This window comes from Myxocyprinus asiaticus, chromosome 35 (genome assembly GCF_019703515.2).
Source record: "Myxocyprinus asiaticus isolate MX2 ecotype Aquarium Trade chromosome 35, UBuf_Myxa_2, whole genome shotgun sequence".
In the NCBI taxonomy this organism is placed as follows: Eukaryota; Metazoa; Chordata; class Actinopteri; order Cypriniformes; family Catostomidae; genus Myxocyprinus; species Myxocyprinus asiaticus.
The window spans coordinates 33,339,130-33,358,401 of record NC_059378.1 but is presented as its reverse complement, the minus strand read 5'-3'; the positions used below and the strand labels follow the sequence as shown (position 1 = coordinate 33,358,401).

The 19,272-nt window shown below is 41.2% G+C and overlaps 1 protein-coding gene across 1 annotated transcript in view; it reads right to left on the bottom strand.

Annotated features, from left to right (window-relative positions):
* Positions 1–6,791: 6,791 nt before the first annotated feature.
* The window catches only part of camkvb (CaM kinase-like vesicle-associated b), a 103,954-nt gene continuing 91,473 nt past the window's right edge, over positions 6,792–19,272 (bottom strand). The window contains exons 8-11 of the mRNA XM_051673480.1: positions 16,568–16,704; positions 15,382–15,460; positions 15,154–15,241; positions 6,792–11,252 (exon numbers count right to left, since the gene is read on the bottom strand). Coding sequence (XP_051529440.1) covers positions 10,875–11,252; positions 15,154–15,241; positions 15,382–15,460; positions 16,568–16,704 — 682 coding nt within the window. The 3' untranslated portion in view covers positions 6,792–10,874. The remainder of the gene's footprint in view (positions 11,253–15,153; positions 15,242–15,381; positions 15,461–16,567; positions 16,705–19,272) is intronic.

Genomic DNA, 19,272 nt, shown 5'->3' with positions numbered 1-19,272 from the left:
GATGTCTGGTGTTGGCAGTAATAAAGTTGAGTTGTTCCAGTTTACATGTCTGTCTTCCATTAGGTTCCAAGATTTTACAAATGTCGATGAGGATGGGATTAACTTTTGAATCTGCACTTAAGAGAGCTCAGGCAATTGAAGCTGCAAAAAAAAAAAAAAAAACAAAACAAAAAAAAACTTCAGAGCTTTGAATAGTCTGAACAAAGAAGTGGGAAGATGGAATAAACCAATATGTAAAGTAAACAAAGTGGCAGCCAATCGTCCTAAAAAGCACTAAGCAGTCAGCATGAAATGTTTCAGATATGGCAGAACAAACCATGTAGCAAGTGAGTGCAGGTATGCAAATGAGAAATGCCACAACTGCGGAAAAGGACACATTAAACGGGCATATAAAACAAAAAAGGATGAGCAGTGGTCCACAGCAGGGAAGTCAGTCAAAATATGGAGAGTGAGATGACCAAAAACTGCCAATTTCTAAAAGGAAGAGGAGGATAGTGAAGAGATTTTCACAATGTACAAAGTGGATATGGAAATTCCCAAGGTACCACCTCTTAGACAGCATTTACACATAAATGGATGCACAGTGAACTACGAAGTAGACACAGGCTGCAGTGTAACAATCATGTCAAAGACAGACTATGCCGAGCTGTGGACAGAAACTAAGGCACCAAAGCAGGAGAAAGATCCTGTCATGATAAAGAATACACTGGACAAAGGTAGACATACTAGGAGCCACAAAAATGGAAGTGCAGTACAACGAAACTGCAATGAAATTGCAAGTTGTGGTGGTTAAAGGGTTGGGACAAAACCTGCTGGGTCGAGACTGGATCAACAGGCTGAAACTTGACTTACACACAGTGAACAAAATTCAGGATAAGCGACCTATATATACTAGGGTTGCAGCGGTATACCGGTTTCACTGTATACCACGGTATGAAAATTGACGGTTTTCATACCATGTACATTTGCTTATCTACGGTATTGAGAAAAAAAATGCAACCGGACGGAGAATCTCACCTGCGCGTGCGCATCTCCTTTCCTCCTCGACTGCCTGTCAGACACGTCAACTTGCGCCACACACGCACATGCAGCAGAGAAAAAGTCAGAGAGAAGTGAGGCGAGGGGGTCTGACATAAGTGAGTGTGTGTGAGTTAAAGCAGTGTTTCTCAACTGGTGGGTCGCGAACCAAAAGTGGGTCGCAGGTCTATTCGGACTGGGTCGCGGACAGCAGGGAAAGAACATGGAAGAATCATGCCGAGGCAGATTTAATGATAATCTCACAATCAGCTAAAGGCTTCTCATCTGCACTTTCGCACGAGTGTAACGGAACCAGTTCGCGATCATGATCTGCTCTTCTCTCTGGTGCATGCGTGCAACAACCAGGCTTCCCTCGATATTGCGGAGCGCAGACCTCAAAACTGATGTGACCAATTTCAATTCTAGTGAGACTTTTCTAGTTTAAAGCATTATGGAGGAAGTCAAGTCGAACCTCTCAAACAGTAGCCAGCCCTGACATGCCAAACAGCACTGAGAAGGAAAAGAGCAACGCTGTGCTATGCGCTGATTTTGTTTTCATTATACATCATCACCTTTACAGAATTGTTTCACGATTTTGCATGAGTAAAAGTAACTGTTATATTTTGACAAAATGTTATAGTTTCATATGAAATAATCTAAAGGTAGAATCTGTTAGACCTCATTTTATATCAACAGTGGCAGTTGTAGTTACTGTAAAGTTTCAAGATGTGTTTCAGCTAGTATTTATTTTTTTCATAAATAATATAATTTGTTATTATTATAACTATTATTTAAGACTAGCTACACTGACCTAACCATGGTAATGAGGAGCCTTTCCTCCTGTATAATATGTATGTTCTGTTTGAATTATATTTAAAATTAGGAAACAAATGGGATAATAATGGGCTCATATAAGTAAATATGGTCTTCAATTTTTAAAAAGGGGGAGATAAAACTTCCAGTTGCTTTTTTTGTTGATATCAACAACAAAAATAATGTCATTTGATGCATGTCCTTATACTTGAAAACCATGAACAAAACTATGCAACATAAAAGGAAATGCAACCCAGGATACATTAAATACAGATTACGATTTTACTATGGCGGGTCGCCACTTGATTTCCAATGTAAAATCTGGGTCCTGAAGCAAAACCAGTTGAGAACCACTGAGTTAAAGGTACAGACAGGAGCAGTCTGGCTGCGCTGTCGCGCACCTACAGTATATGTTAATTATTAATAATCATTGGACATTACTTTAAAGCTCACACAGCTGATGTTATTTTTTATTTAGTAGTTAATTTAACATGCTATGCTAACATGTAAACTAACATGCTTTAGTTATATAACATGTTATAGTTACATGCTATTTTTTTATCATGTTTATAATTTGGTTTATTATTATAGTTCTGTTAGCTTTCTTATTTATTCTATTTATTTTATTTATTTTCAAAAGGGAGACTTTTGTTTACACATACTTCCATTAAAAAAAAAAAAAGAAATTGTTTCAAGTTTCAATTATAATAAAGCTTTTGTTCAACCAAAAAAAAAAAAAAAAAAAAGAAAAAACTGTTTTCACTCCTATAAGGGTCATTGTAACTGATAATAATAATGATAATAATAATAATAATTGTGTACTACTGTATACTGTGAAACCGTAATATTTTCTGAGACGGTTATCGTACCATGAAAATCTCATACTGTTGCAACCCTTATACATACCTTGGAGGAAGTACTGATGGAACATGAACAGGATTTCAAGGATGAGCTGGGCACACTGAAGGTGGCTACCGCCAATATTCATGTGGCTGGGGATGCCACAACCTGGTTCTTTAAACCCAGGTCAGTACCCTTTGCAATAAAAAAGAAAATAGAGGCTGAGCTAGAATGGCTGTTAAAGGACAAAATAATAAAACCAATCAAGTTTTCAGATTGGGTTTTACTACTGGCACCCGTAGTGCCAGTAGTAAAACCAGACAATTCAGTAAGGTTGTGCGGGAATTATAAGCTGACAGTGAACTAGGTGTCCTCCTTAGAGAAGTACCCCATTCCTAGATTGGAAATGTTAACATCATTAGCAGGTGAAGACAAGTTCAGCAAACTGGACATGAGCCATGTCTGTCAGCAAATACGGCTAGATGAGGAATCCAAAAAGTATGTGACTGTTAACACTCATAAAGGCCTGTTCACTTATACCAGATTACCTTTTGTCATCAGTTCTAGCCCTGCCATATTTCAGTGCACAGTGGGGGGAATTTTGCAGGGAATTCTTAATGTGGCAGTGTATCTGGAAGACATCTTACTCACAGGCAGGGATGATGAGGACCATCTGAAAACTCTTAAAAAAAAGTGTTACAGAGGTTAGAGGAGACTGGGTTGAGACTAAAAGGAGTAAGTGCAACTTCATGGAAAAAGAAGTGACTTTCCTAGGACACAGAGTGGATGCAGCCAGGATACATCCAGCACCAGAAAAAGTGCGAGCAGTACGAGATACCCCGACACCTACTTCAGTGACAGAGCTCAAGGCCTGTTTAGGTCTCCTAAACTACTATAATAGGTTTTTTAACTTGTCAACTCTGTTAGCACCCCTGCACAAGATACTGAGGAAAGATGAACAATGGTTATGGGGACCTCAACAGGATAAGGCTTTTCTAGGTTCAAAAGAACTGTTGCAGTCTAATAGGGTACTGGTCCATTACAATGAACAACAGGAGCTGGTACTTGCCTGTGACGCATCACCCTATGGGGTTGGCACTGTTCTGTTCCATCGCCTGACGGGATAGAAAAGCCAATTGGATTTGTGTCTCGCACCCTCACACCCGCTGAGAAGAATTATTCCCAACTTGATAAGGAAGGATTAGCCATCATATTTGGGGTTAACAAGTTCCATAAATACATTTATGGAAGGAAGTTTGTAATTTGCACAGATCATAAATCCCTTATCAGTCTGTTAAATGAGATGAAAAAAGTGCCACATATGGCATCCCAGAGAATCATGCGATGGGCAGTACTTCTCAATGGCAATGGCAATGGCAATGCTGATGTCCTCAGGCAACTTCCACTGCCAGGGAGACCTTCCAGTCCACCATCAGAGGAACGAGTGTTAATGCTGGACCAAGTAACTGAGCCAGTGATGATGGAACTGAGTCTGCTCCCTATGTAAAAAGACAGAATGAGTAGAATGTTCAAGATGGGTGTGTGTTATGGGGAGCTTGTGTGGTGATTACAGATTGTGTAAGAAACATGCATCTTGACCAACTGCATCAAGCACATCCAGGAATAACAAATGAAAAGTTTAGCTAGAACCTACCTGTGGTGGCCTAACCTGGATGCAGACATTGAGAGGAAGGTAAAGTCATGCAGCATGTGTCAAGAAAACAGAAAGTCACAGCAAGTGCTCCTCTACACCCGTGGGAATGGCCAGACAAGCCCTGGAGGAGGCTACATATGGATAATGCCGGACCATTCTTAGGGAAAATGTCTCTAGTGAGAGTGTACGCTCATCCAGTTTATCTAGTAAATGCAGCCAACTCTGCAGTCACCATTGCTTGTTTGAGAAACAGCTTCAGCATACACTGAATACCTGAAATGATTATATCACTCAATGCACAGCATTTCACCAGTGAATGCAGTAAGGAATTCATGGCTAAAAATGGCATAACTCATATTACCTCTTCACCCTACCATCCATCTTCAAACGGGCTGGCAGAGCGTGCCGTGCAAATCTTTAAAGAGCTCATGAAAAAAAAAAATTCTGGGAACACCTCGGAGGCAAAATTGAGCAGAGCATTGTTCAGCTATCGTATTACTCCACAGTCCACCACCGGATTGTCACCTGCTGAGTTAATAATGGGCAGGAAGCTGAGCACCTTGGATCTCATACAGCCAGACCGCAAAATCAAGGTAAACGCCAAACATGCACACAGCCAAATCTTACCATTACCAACACATAAAAGCTTGTAGCTTCACCGCAGTCAAGGCTGTGTACACCAACATTTTTGGATGTGGACCCAAGTGGATACCAGGATTAATTCAGGACATTACAGGACCATTGTCTTGTACTGTCTTGCTAGGGTATGGGAGAATGGTGAGGAGACATGTGGATCAGATGTTTCACAGACAAGAACAGGGACAGAAAAAAACCAATGACTGATCAACTCGAGGAAGAGGATTATGGTACCAGTGCAGCACCCCCAGAACGTAGAAACTGCAGCAGTGAGAGCAGACAGTACTTCTGGAGAGTAGGAGTCTGTATCAGAAAAAGGATGCGTCATGCCTGCAGGTTCACAAAGTCAGGACTTGAGGCATTCAAAGCGAGAGAGGAAACCACCTGGACATTTGAAGGATTTTGTTAGAGACTGTATGAAAAGGAGATTCCAGCAAAAGGGCAAGAATGCATCCTATCTCCTTTTGGAAGTGAGGTAGTCTACCCTTACTTCCTAGTTAGAGAAAATTTGAAGGGACAGTTCTTTTGTGTGTGTTGTAATATATATATATATATATATATATATATATATATATATATATATATATATATATATATATTATGATGTGATATAGCATGTAGCCACAAGGGGGAAGCAAGTAACTGTGTTAAGGCAGACACCCGTATGTGAAGAAGTGCTACTGTTGGATGGTGTTGGCAGTAATAAAGTTGTAAGTTGTTCCAGTTTACGTGTCTTGTGTTCCATTGGGTTCCAAGATATTACATCAAAAATATTACTACCACAGATCATTTCTTGTCATGCTGGGGGCGGTCTCTGGTAACACCGCGGACTAATCATGGCTGTTGTTGTCTGCGTCGATGCAATGCACAGTTACATTTTTGAAGAGGTGCATGTCAGGCTATGCCGGTGTCCTTAAAATATATGCTACAGGATGAGCTACCAATGCTATAATAGCATAGTTTTAGGGTTAGGATTTGGGGTGGGCTTAGTATAGCCTCACACTACATGATAGTTAAGCTGGTAGCACATCCTGATAGGTATTATGTGCCTGACCAGATGTGCTGCCTAAGTTTTTAACACTTTTCATGCTGTTGTTGTACATACCGACAGGCTCTCCCATGCCCTCGATTTGTGCTATCCATCACTATGTTTACTGCACATCCTGAGCGGGTAGCACAGAGTGTCAGAATATCGGGACCACCGTAGCTGCATAGCCTACGCCGTAGGTTCGACGCAGAGGTATAAATCGGCCTTATATGAAAGCTTGTAATCTTGTGATTCACCTGGAGCTGGTTGGTTTGGTTCATGGCTCAGAATGACTCTTATGAAATCCCTATGGTCAAAATGTATGGGGAAAACACATCCAGAACCAAGATGACTGAAAAAGGGGGCAGACACTCATTTTTTATACTTTACCAATAATAATTCATCCCCACTCCACTCCACTCCACTCATTATTTTCACTTGCAAATGAGCTTGTGATTCACTGCAAATGCTTGCTGGTTGTGTGCAGCTCATCACAGGTAGTGGTGAACCTGCTGCAAACCTTTGGCAACAATGGACAATTTGCAGCAAGATTGCCACAAAGCTCATTTTCATGTGAAAATAATCAGTGGCAAGTTTATGGCAAATTCGCCATGAACTCTCGATTTTTGTAAGAGTCATTTTGTTAAATGCTAAATACAGAGATACCTACTTGATTGTTACTGGATAGTCCAGTGGTGAGGTTTTTATACTTAAGTGTGTGGGACTGGGTTCACGTTCTAATCTTAAAATTAATGAAAATTGTTTATTCGTGCTATATAAGAGATAACTACAAATACAGATGGATGGTCATTCAGGATGTTTATTTTCCTTAAAAGCATGAAAGTCAGTTGAAGAATGCTGAGGTTAAAGTGGAGAGAGGCCAGTCCTCAGTGTATTCACAGGTTCATAGTCAACCACACTGAGAAGAACATCTGAGAGAATGAGGACATCAACAGACATCAAACACTAAAGGCAATTGTGAAGCACTATTTAAAAAATTGCTTTGAATTGTTTTACACAGTATCTAGTTGTGGTTAAAGTACAGTATACATGAATGCTATAAAAATCAGTATTTTCAGACCTACATAAAACATTGCTTATGACTTTATTTTTTAAATTTTTTATTTCAGGCCTTACTAATTCAGTAGCTTTCAGTAGTTTAATGTGAAAAGTAAAGACAGAATAACAAATTACATAGAATAAATCTCATATTAGAACAAATACATGTATGAGAAATTCTGTATTTTATAAGATCAAAGAGATATGAAAAAAGAAAGAAATTAAATGACAATGACACAAAAATCATAAGATCTCTGAGATCAAAATGATACCAAAGCTAACTGCAGTTGAAACAATCACAAACCATGCCTTGTGGCATCTTTAAATCATTAGACCTCTGACAGAGCATAATTGTATATCAAGGCCTTCTTCAGTTCAAAACTACAAAACTGCACAACAATTACGAAGAGTTGGCCATTGGAGGCAGTGAAAAGTGATTAACTTTAAAGCTTAAAAAATGACTAAAAAATGTAATTGAATTAGCCCATGCGACTCGTGTCATATCACAAGCCTTCTGAAGGCAGATTTTTTGAGAAACAACCCAAGATTTACATAATTTTTTTACATAAAGATTTTGATGTCCACTGCATGTTCACGAGTGCTATGAGAGAAGCTCGTTCCAGCAAGAACTTATGTTGTCGTTGAACTATTTCTTTAAGCTGTCCCCTTAAAGTAAATCTAAAGGTTATCCAGGAAGTTGAGTTGGTGTTCAAAAGGCATGGTAAACATGATCTATGCCCTTCCTTTTTGACATCACCAATTCTGACAATGGGCCATTTCAATGGAGAACACCAATCAAAGATTGAGATAGTTAACATGGACATTGACATTGAGAGTAGCATCACAGTATCACAGTTTTAGCTATTGCTCATATTAAGAGGACAACCTTTCTTTTTGTGCTGATTAAGCTATTGTAATATCACATCACCTCCCATGTCTCTGTGCTAAAATCAAAATGAGATAGTAAAAACACATTAACCCTTTCAGAAATGTATTGTGACAGCACAAAATGAAAAACAACACTCCATGTGTTAAAGTGAAGCATATACAGTAATTAAATGAAAAAGTACCTAAAAATTTAGTAAAACAGCGAAAGACAAGATTTCTATTGGAGATAGGCCCGTAACATACTCTTTGCAAGTTTGTGAACGCAGAGCTCGATTCCATGCATCTTAGTATTCTGTAATGTGTCAGACCGCAATTCATAACGCAACACAAGTATGTGTTGCATTTTCAGCATTGCCGCAGAGGGAACTAAAACACCCATTAGTGTGAACTGTCTGCTTCTACCTTGGTTTTCTCTTTCAAGCCAACTACTGTAATGACAGAGCAACAGTTTGAGGAGAATCTTGCTGATCAAGTTAGTTAAAGTCAATATATTTATAGCAACTTACCTGAACAATAACATATGGTTTTATGGCACAAACTGTTGAAGGTAATTTTGTAGGTAAGAATGTGTGTTAAGTATGTTGAAACGGACCACGTGTTGGAAACGAGTTGACCAAATGCTTCCATCTGTGTTTGTGTATTTGTGTAGCCTAAAGTATGTTTCTGGCCATAGGCATTTCGATGGATATGGCATTTCTATAAAATAAGAGAGAAAAAAAAAAGAGGTTATCCTGTAAAATGTGTTGTACAAGTCAAAACAAATTTATTGGGTTTGGGGTAGGGGTTGGGGGTATAATAGGATTGTTTGGGCTTTTAGGCTTAAGGTTAGGATAGAGATAGGGTTACTAGGGTTAGGGATAGGGTTTTTGGTTATTAGGGTTAGTATTAAGGGATAGGTTAGAGTTATGTTATGGTATAAATACTTTCACTGCAGCAGAAATACTTTCATTGTGCAGAAAATATATAGTTCTTATTTCACCTTCCAGATAAATATCTCTGCAGATATTTTTCATAGTCTGACCTTGTGTGCCTTAAAGGAATAACCTCTGAGTTTTTTAAGAGGGCATGAAATGGTTAAATATGCATTATAACAAATTACTGTATTTGAATGAATTAGTTAATATCTGATGCCTGTTACCAATTTGCAGTTTGAAAAGCTCTATTTAACTAAAAAAAGACTGTTAAATAGTAATAATACCTCATTTTATGTTTTAGAACACAATATAATCAAATGCATCATACATCAGTAGAGGGATATTCAAGAAAAAATGAAGTTATCCTAAATTAGTAAATACACTAAACCCAACAAAAGGGTCTCAAAGCTGGCATAAAATGGCCACAGTATTTTATGTACTGTACATTGACGCCTCAAAAGAAAATCTAAGCATTATGTATGTGGATCTACATATACTTAAAAAATGGACAGGTATATTATTAAAAACATGTACCACGTAAGAAAATGATTTTATAATATATTCTAAGAACAAATCACTTTTTCATGTGGCTAGCTACCAAGCAGATGTGAGGTATTTGTTACTTTTACCTACTCTGCTCCATTTATTCGGCCACATGTCTCAACCATTAAATCTCCATTTGTATTATGAGATGAATTTAGCCGCCTTAGTTCCTGCAGAATGCTGCATACGTATTTTCCATTTAAATCCCCTTAAACCAACAACCTTTAATGAGTGTTTCTATGTAAAGCTGAAATGTCATCAGTTACCTGAACATGCATGTCATATACAGCAGATCTGAAAAAGCATGCTGTTCTTGGCTATGTTTAAGATTAGTAAGCTATTTACAGAAATTTTACACCACAAAAAGCCAAAGTGTCTGACAGGAAATGAAAAGCGGTTCGTTCTCTGATCACTTGGCCACTTCGTTTACACGACAACGATGTACTAAAAACTGAAAAGTTTTTCCTTTGCATTTTTGAAAGGTTTCGCATACAGATGACAACATTGTCAAAACGATCCCCGTTCACATGGATCCGCAAAAACGACTAAAAACGCTGTATTATGCATGCCAGGCCAGTAGTTGGCGATGTCACTTTGTAAAGAAACACTACGTGCCTGCGCACATAAACATTCTTCCACAGAGCGGTGAATACAAACAATGAAGATGGCGATACTGTTTGTAGTAGTGATGCAGTAAATCTACACTTTGCTGGAGAAGCGTCAATAAACTCAAAATCTTGAGCAGCACAAACACAGTCCTGTAGTCCGCCATTGTAATACGCGTGCGCATGACGTCATCGTTTTCACAAATTCGCGTTTTTGTATGTTTACACGGAGACGATAACGGCATCGTTTTCAAAAACTTGCACTTTGAAACCCATTTTCAAAAGTTTGCGTTTTCAGGCCCCAAAACACCGCTGTCGTGTAAACAAACAGCCAAAACGCATAAAAAGTTTTCCATTTTTAGTTGAAAATGTTGTCGTGTAAACGGCCCCTAAGCCGATGGAAAACAGCAAGATTGGTAAAATGCTAATTAACCGAGTCAACAAACAACTGGAATAAAATAAATAAAATAAAATACATTATATAACATATAATAAATAATAACAAATAATAAAATTAAATTAAAAGTTACAGAATATTAATTTGATAATATTAGTTTTAGATATGTTTGCTATGGCAATCTATGCAAAAACAAATATGCAGATCTGTGCTAAAGTTCCCAATCATGGCTTAATGTAAGCATAAAACAGTTTTTTCTTTTTATGCAAAGATTACAAAGTGTTAAAAGCCTCCAATAAGAGCCACACACCTTTGTGATTTTATAGAAAACAAATGCTTGCTGGAAAGTAGCAGAGTGTTGTTAAAGTAGCTTGCGAAAGAGTGTGTTAAGATTAATGCTATGTGCCGCAGATACAGTATTAGCATGCTATAGCTGCTTATCTACAGCAGGATCTTAAAGCAGGTGGGAGGTTTAGCATAATTAATCACTCTGTTCCTCTCCTGTGTCTGTGGCTGGCGGCAGTGGGGCTAATGCCTCTCCGTTGCATCGCAATGTGGGATCAGGCTGTTCAGGAGCTGGGACATACAGAATGGGCTCAGTTGGTGGCTGGGCTGCAGCAGCCACTGCCTCTGGGTCGCTACTAGGAGGAGCATCCACAGCAGGGGGCTCTGTGCCTGCGGAGTGGCTTTCAGCAGTACTCGATGGGGCTGTGGAGGCCTCCAATGGAACCTGGGGGTATTTCTGGGCCCCTGCTGCAGAGTTGGCTGCATCTGGCCTGGCCACTGCTGCTTCTGCTGGTGCTGTTTGATGCTCTGGTGCCCTGAGACGCTTCATCATGGTAGTGACCCGTACAGCTTTCTGAAGGATGGTGATAAACAAGATTTCATTATGGCAAACTCAAAACTTCCTTTCTCAAAACACACACACACACACACACACACACACACACAAACACACACACACACACACACACACACACACACACAAACTAGTTTAAGACTAGTTTTGTGACCATGTCTGTTAGCTTTGAAGCCATCTTTCTGCTAGTGTACTTCTAAAAATTTGTAGGGCTTTACTGGTTGTTTAGATCAGTGTTACTATCAGAAATAATTAATAATTATTTCTTTAGTTATTTATTAATTAATAATTAAATTAATTAATTGAATCTAACTCATTAAAACCTCATACGGGGCTCCAATAAATGTAGTGCGCTATGTTTAGGAGCGGGTTTGCTATTAGCAATAATTCATAATTATCAAAGATAATTATTAATGATTAAAATCAATAGAACATTGATGAGAATCAATGTTAGCTTTTTTAATCCTTTAAATCAACAATTATCAAAGATAATCGTTAATTGTTAACATCGATGAAACATTAATTAAAATTAACACTAGCTTATTGATCATTCAAATTCAACAATCATCAAAGATAATTATCAATTATCAAAAATCAATAGAATATTAATAAGGATTAACATTGATGGGGCACCACGCTGGAATCAGGGACTAATAACCAGATAGTATAACAGTCTCAATATTAGATTGTTTTCTTAGGAAAATCGACATCCGAAGAATATCGATTTTCGGGGAAAAAAAAACAATGAATGAAGGCTTGAATCCGAGCACTGATATCCCGTCAGCATGACACAGGCGTATTCAAAACAAACCAAAACACTTCTCTTTGTAATATAAACAAAGTTTATTTATGCAGTAATATCAATTAATAATTATACAATGCAGTCAATAAACTTGCGACTTACAACTACAAACTAAACAGTGATATGATTAGTTATGGAAATCAAAATAATCCTATAACACATGAGAGTGTGTGTGTGTGTGTGTGTGTGTGTGTGTAAGGAGGGATGCGCACAAAATGGCGGACATGACTCTCGTGGAGAGTATGTCACGTGAGACTTCTGGCCAGGGAATATGGCCGCGAATGTGGGCGGAGAGAAACCAGTCAATGGCTTCTACCAGTTACCGCATGTATCCGCTTGTACGATAGCTTAGGGACAAAGCTGAGCTTTAGCACGAAGCTATCTATGAGCCAAAAATGTGTGCCAGAATGTTTGTGAGGGGTCGCGTGTGTGTGTGTGTGGTTAGTACGAGAGAGAGAGAGAGAATTAAGTGATGGCCCCAAAGCCGATTTCGCGATCGTGGGAGAGAAAGCAGCTGTTAGTTTATCGCTCAGAGATGCGGTGGACGGCTCGTAAACAGTCCCGCGTTCTTTGATTCTTTAATGGATAAACTCAGTTTGCCGGTCTCACCTGTGATGGCGAAAATGCACAACAGTCCAATTTGGTTGGACCACAATACAGCAAATCAAATTCGTGATAATTAATACCCTGAGTATTAATAATGAGCGGACATGGCGGTCTGTAAACTGTGCAAGCAAAAACCTTGAAACACAAGAATAACACACTATAATATTCTATCTCTGCCCAGACATAAACCTCTTGAATTGCATGAGGATGCAGGTGGAATGTGTGTTCATCCGTCCTTTAACTCAGACTCGGTTCCTCGAGGCTCGGGTGATGACGGGAGGCCGTTTCCTCGCTCTTTCGGCGGGCGGTACGGCCGCTGATTCTCGGCGAGCTGGCGGAGAAATCAGAAATGTCGGCTTGATTGAAGATGGAAGAGAAATCTTTAATCTCTTCACTTCTTCAGGCAAACGGATGAAGATGCGGATTGCTCGGCGGTCTCCTTCGGATCCGTTAGAGTGTTCGGTGGAACACAGAGTATTCTCAATTCTTCCAGCGAGATGGAGATTGTATGGCCACAGTTTCAAGTCGGACGTTACTTCCTTGTGCCACGAGACTGCACCTGAGAGCAGCGATGAGCTGCAACTACCCACTGTAATCAAAGTTGTTGGAAGCAAATCCCGGAAGCATTTCAGAGGTATTTCTACTCCTGATGATGTCATAGTTGAGGGACGTTCTGTTGTGTGCCTCATCCAATAGGAGTTGAGAGTTCGATCCTTAGTGAGCAAGGCTTCATGGGATTTGTAGTCTGTTTTGGACTCCCTTTGTTTGATTTTGGTGCGATTTTTATCAGTAAGATTTATGACTTGGTATGTGGGGGCTGAGTTAGGTTTTACGACTGTGTTAGGCCTGCCTTTGTCTTCTATCTGAATACATGAGGCCCAACAAGTTGACAAAATTAACCTGAAGCAGATATATACGCATTTCAAATTTACAGTCTTTCTCTTATGGGAAAACAGACCAAAAGGATTGATGACTCAGCATGTACTACACAGATTTTTGTTTTGTCCCTCCCCCTTCCACCTGACATGACTAGCAAGTAGCAAATCATGGTTCATGGCTATGATGTAATTGAAGCCTTTTGGCATTTTTTTAAAATATACACTATATTGCCAAAAGTATTCGCTCATCTGCCTTTAGACGCATATGAACTTAAGTGACATCCCATTCTTAATCCATAGGGTTTAATATGACGTCGGCCCACCCTTTGCAGCTATAACAGCTTCAACTCTTCTGGGAAGGCTTTCCACAAGGTTTAGGAGTGTGTTTATGGGAATTTTTGACCATTCTTCCAGAAGCGCATTTGTGAGGTCAGACACTGATGTTGGACGAGAAGGCCTGGCTCGCAGTCTTCGCTCTAATTCATCCCAAATGTGCTCTATCAGGTTGAGGTCATGACTCTGTGCAGGCCAGTCAAGTTCTTCCACACCAAACTTGCTCATCCATGTCTTTATGGACCTTGCTTTGTGCACTGGTGCGCAGTCATGTTGGAACAGGAAGGGGCCATCCCCAAACTGTTCCCACAAAGTTGGGAGCATGGAATTGTCCAAAATCTCTTGGTATGCTGAAGCATTCAGAGTTCCTTTCACTGGAACTAAGGGGCCAAGCCCAGCTCCTGAAAAACAACCCCACACCATAATCCCCCTCCACCAAACTTCACAGTTGGCACAATGCAGTCAGACAAGTACCGTTCTCCTGGCAACCGCCAAACCCAGACTCATCCATCAGATTGCCAGATGGAGAAGCGTGATTTGTCACTCCAGAGAACGCGTCTCCACTGCTCTAGAGTCCAGTGGCGGCGTGCTTTACACCACTGCATCCGATGCTTTGCATTGCACTTGGTGATGTATGGCTTGGATGCAGCTGCTCGACCATGGAAACCCATTCCATGAAGCTCTCTACGCACTGTTCTTGAGCTAATCTGAAGGCCACATGAACTTTGGAGGTCTGTAGCGATTGACTCTGCAGAAAGTTGGCGACCTCTGCGCACTATGCGCCTCAGCATCCGCTGACCCTGCTCTGTCATTTTACGTGGCCTACCACTTCGTGGCTGAGTTGCTGTCATTCCCAATCGCTTCCACTTTGTTATAATACCACTGACAGTTGACTGTGGAATATTTAGTAGCGAAGAAATTTCACGACTGGACTTGTTGCACAGGTGGCATCCTAACACAGTACCACGCTGGAATTCACTGAGTTCCTGAGAGCGGCCCATTCTTTCACAAATGTTTGTAGAAGCAGTCTGCATGCCTAGGTGCTTCATTTTATACACCTGTGGCCATGGAAGTGATTGGAACATCTGAATTCAATTATTTGGATGGGTGAGTGAATACTTTTGGCAATATAGTGTATATATAAGAAAGAAGCCTTTCAAAATATCCCACCCAAATTTCCAGTTTCAATAGCAAATACATCAACACAGGACAGAAAACTGCACTCGTCAAGTAATTTCATGGGGTCTTTAAGAATGAACACTAAATTGCATGTAGGACTTACCTTCCACTTAGCTTTAGCAAAGTTCTTCTCGATTTGTGCGCATACATTTTCCTTGATGTTCTTGTCTGAGGCAGCATTTCCAGATATCCTTTAACAGTAAAAGGGAGCTCATAATATGGGCTGGAAAGTTGCATTTCAGGCATATTTACACCCAAAAAATGGATGAACAACTTTCTCTTAATAGATAGGAATGACAATATATTTTATATTGATTAATACTACAAGTACCATTCATGGTTGATGGCTTCTTGAGCAGTCAGTCTCTGGTCCTGGTCTACCTCCATCAGACGTGAAACTAAGTTTTTAGCTGTAGACCAACAAGATGCAACTCAGTAAACAAGCAACACTTTTGCGTAATTTCATTCAAATCGAGGTTAAAATGAAGGAGGGTTTCTGCTCTACCAAGTACAGTATATGAGATTTTATAAGTATTCTTCATAAAAGGTTCCATAGTCTGAAATTGTAAAACAGTGAAAGACAAGATGTCTATTGGTGATAAGCCCAAAACATTCTCTTTGCAAGCACATCAATGAAGATGCTTCCAGCTGGTGCAAACCTCTAAGGAAACCCCAGTTGAGTATCTAGTTTTAAACCATATTAAACAGCCCTACATACTAAACAGCAAAGCGATAATGGGCTGGGTCAAGTGCAATTTAATTCTGAGGTTCTTCTCAGGTTATTGCACTGTCTGCTTCCTATTACATATGTCAAGCAAAATTTTAATAAATGAAGACAGCCCATTCATAAGATTTTGTCTAAATGGGCTCTATGCAATGCATCCCCTGCTCTGTGACTGTATTGTCGCCTGCGGTGCTCTGTAACGCGATGTATGTGTTGTACAGTATGTTCTCTTTCGGCCTCTCTGGGACAATTGGCTCTCATCCTCACCTGCTTGAAATAACCTTTCATTCTCTCCCATTGTTCATTATTTTGTAATGTACAGTATATTTGTAATATGTTTCTCTGTTTAATGTTTAATGTCTGTACAGCATCCTTGAACTTCAGACAAAATGTATTATTATTATTATTAACAATCATATTAAACTACTGACACAAATCATAGCATTAAAAGTGATCGATAGCTCTTTGGTATCTGCTGGTGGAATCTCCAAACTGCAAATGCAGGAACCGATTTTAGACTTTGTGCTGAGATTATATGTGGTTCTCAAACATCTTAGTGCAATGACCTATTTCTCAGGAAAATAAACAATTGTGCTTTGCGACACTTCGTTAAGATACAATACACCCACAGAAAACGCAAACACTCCCACTCACGGCCACTTGCACTTAGAATTAGCGCTCTCATGAAAATTAGATAAGACGTAGCGCATGGTTGCTACGTGTTGCACCTAGTGCGGTCAAAAAAAAAAAAAAAAAAAAAAAAAAACTTATCAGTTTTCTTCATAATAAGTACCGGAGTCTGAAATTTCATCCCAGTACGGTGAGTCAAACTCATAGTCTCCAGAAAGAATCTTCCTGAAGAGGTTCTTGTCATGGTTTTCATAGTCATCATCATCTGTTTCATCGTAGAATGGAGGATTTCCAGAAAGCCTGTGCATGAGATGAATGAAATCATTACAAACTGTGAGTATAGTCTATTTATTGACAGCCCATGGACCATCTGATGCATACTGCACACAAATTAGCAAAATATTACTTTTTCACTGATGGAAATTCTGACCAAAAAGTCTAGGCACATTTTATTTTTTGGTGGTGTCTGTACAACCTATCATAGACAGCCGTGCCATTACTTATATTAGATACCACATTGTTTACTCTGATCTACTCTATACTCTTATTGTGGTATCATCATTTTCAGATTCACCACCCCTGAAAAAACAAACGTCCTGGTTACTTGGGTAACCTCCATTCCCTGATGGAGGGAATGAGAAGTTGTGTCAATGTAGTGACACTAGGAGTCACTCTTGGGAGCCTGAGACACCTCTGGTCTTAGATAAAAGCCAATGAAAATTGGCGAGTGGTAGTGGCATACCACTCCCCCGGACATTCGGGTATAAAAGGAGCTGGTATGCAACCACTCATTCAGGTTTTATGCTGAGGAGCCGAGACAAGTTCCCGGCCATTTCAGCGGGTAGTTCAGCATTGTGGCAGGAGGGACACAACGTCTCATTCCCTCCATCAGGGAACGGAGGTTACGCAAGTAACCAGGACGTTCCCTATCTGTCACTCACTCGACATTGTGTCGATGTAGTGACATTAGGGGTCCCTATACAAAATGCCGCAACTGGCTGAACTGTGTTACGTGAACTGGCGGTGTGTGAGGGGCAGACCACTGTGTTCCTCGTAGCCAGCGCACCAGGCCGACATGTAACCTCCCCCAACACAGATATGAGTGTCAAAAGGCCCTTTGGGGACAAGTCGACTACCCAAAAAGATAGAGACGGGCTAGCCCAGTCGTGGCCTCTTATCCCCTTTTTTTTCCCACTCCCTAAAAAAAGGGGGATTAACCAACTGGGCCCACCAGGTCTAGTCGGGGAGGGTGTTCCTCCCAAGGGGAAGACACTGCGGAGACCACACCCCGCCCAGAGAGAAGGGGGGGGGGGGATTTAAGTGGAAATATGTCACATGGTCTTGCCGAGCTATGTTGGAAGTATGCCATGTGGGGGAGTCCCAAGGTAGGTCCTGCCCTATGGGGGAGGAGTTACTACAAGCATGGTGACTGGGGCAGAGAGGCCTCTGCCCAAGGAAGACGCAGTTTGCCAAAAAAGGAAACGAATTAGTGGAAGTTATACATCGCATGGGGTTACCTACGGGGAACCATCACATGCGGAGCACCTACCCCAGTACAGGGCTTAATTAGCACATGTACTGAGCTGGCAGCGAGTCTCTCCACAAACTCGTCTGCCACGGGGCTCGGAGGAAATCAACCAGGGAACACAGTTTGTGAACACTACTGGGAGTTAAAGGCACACGTCTTCAGCTCAGGGGAGGTGAAAGGCACTATTCGCAAGTGATACACCCGGCCGGCTGTCCCGGACTTACCTGCTTGTGTGTGCTATTACACGGGACGAAACCGGTTCCACCTGGAGATTGTAGAACCTCGCAAAGGTGTTGGGTGTTGCCCAGCCTGCTGCTCTGCAAATATCTGTTAGAGAGGCAACCCTGGTCAAGGCCCAGGAGGCCGCTACACCCCTGGTAGAATGGGCCCGTAGCCCTACCGGGGGCGGCGTGTCCTGGGTGTGATATGCCATAGTTATGGCGTCAATGAGCCAGTGGGCGATCCTCTGCTTGGAGACAGTGCTTCTTTTCCGCTGTCCACCAAAGCAGACAAAGAGCTGCTCAGAGACTCTAAAACTCTGCGTGTGATCCAAATAGATGCGTAAAACGCACACCGGACCCACCAATGTCAGGGCTGGGTCTGCCTCCTCCTGGGGAAGTGCTTGCAGGTTCACCACCTGGTCCCTAAAAGGGGTCGTGGGAACCTTCGGCACATAGCCTGGTTGGGGTCTCAGGATCACGTGAGAGTAGCCCGGACCGAACTCCAGGCACGTTTCGCTGACAGAGAATGCTTGCAGGTCTCCTACCCTCTTGATGGAAGTGAGCACAGTAAAGAGGGCAGTCTTCAAGGAGAGTGCCTTAAGCTCAGCTGACTGCAAAGGCTCAAAGGGGGCTCTCTGTAGACCCTGAAGAACTACAGAGAGGTCCCATGAGGGAACGAGGTGCAGTCTGAAGGGATTCAACCTCCTGGCGCCTCTCAGGAACCTGATGATCAGGTCATGCTTCCCTAAGGACTTACCATCCACTGTGTCATGGTGTGCCGCTATAGCGGCTACATACACCTTCAAGGTGGAAGGGGACAAACGCCCTTCCAACCTCTCCTGCAGGAAGGATAGCACCGATCCGACTGCACATCTCTGGGGGTCTTCATGTTGGGAAGAACACCACTTAAAGAAAAGACGCCACTTAAAGGCATACAGGCGCCTCATAGAGGGGGCCCTAGCCTGAGTGATCGTGTCTACCTTCCAGGGGCTAGACATGGGGATTCCAGAGGTCTGGTTTCTTCTTTTTTTTTTTTTAAGAATCACGTCTGGGTGGGCCAGTAGGGTGTTACCAGGATGACCTACTCCTCGTCCTCCCTGACCTTGCACAGGGTTTGTG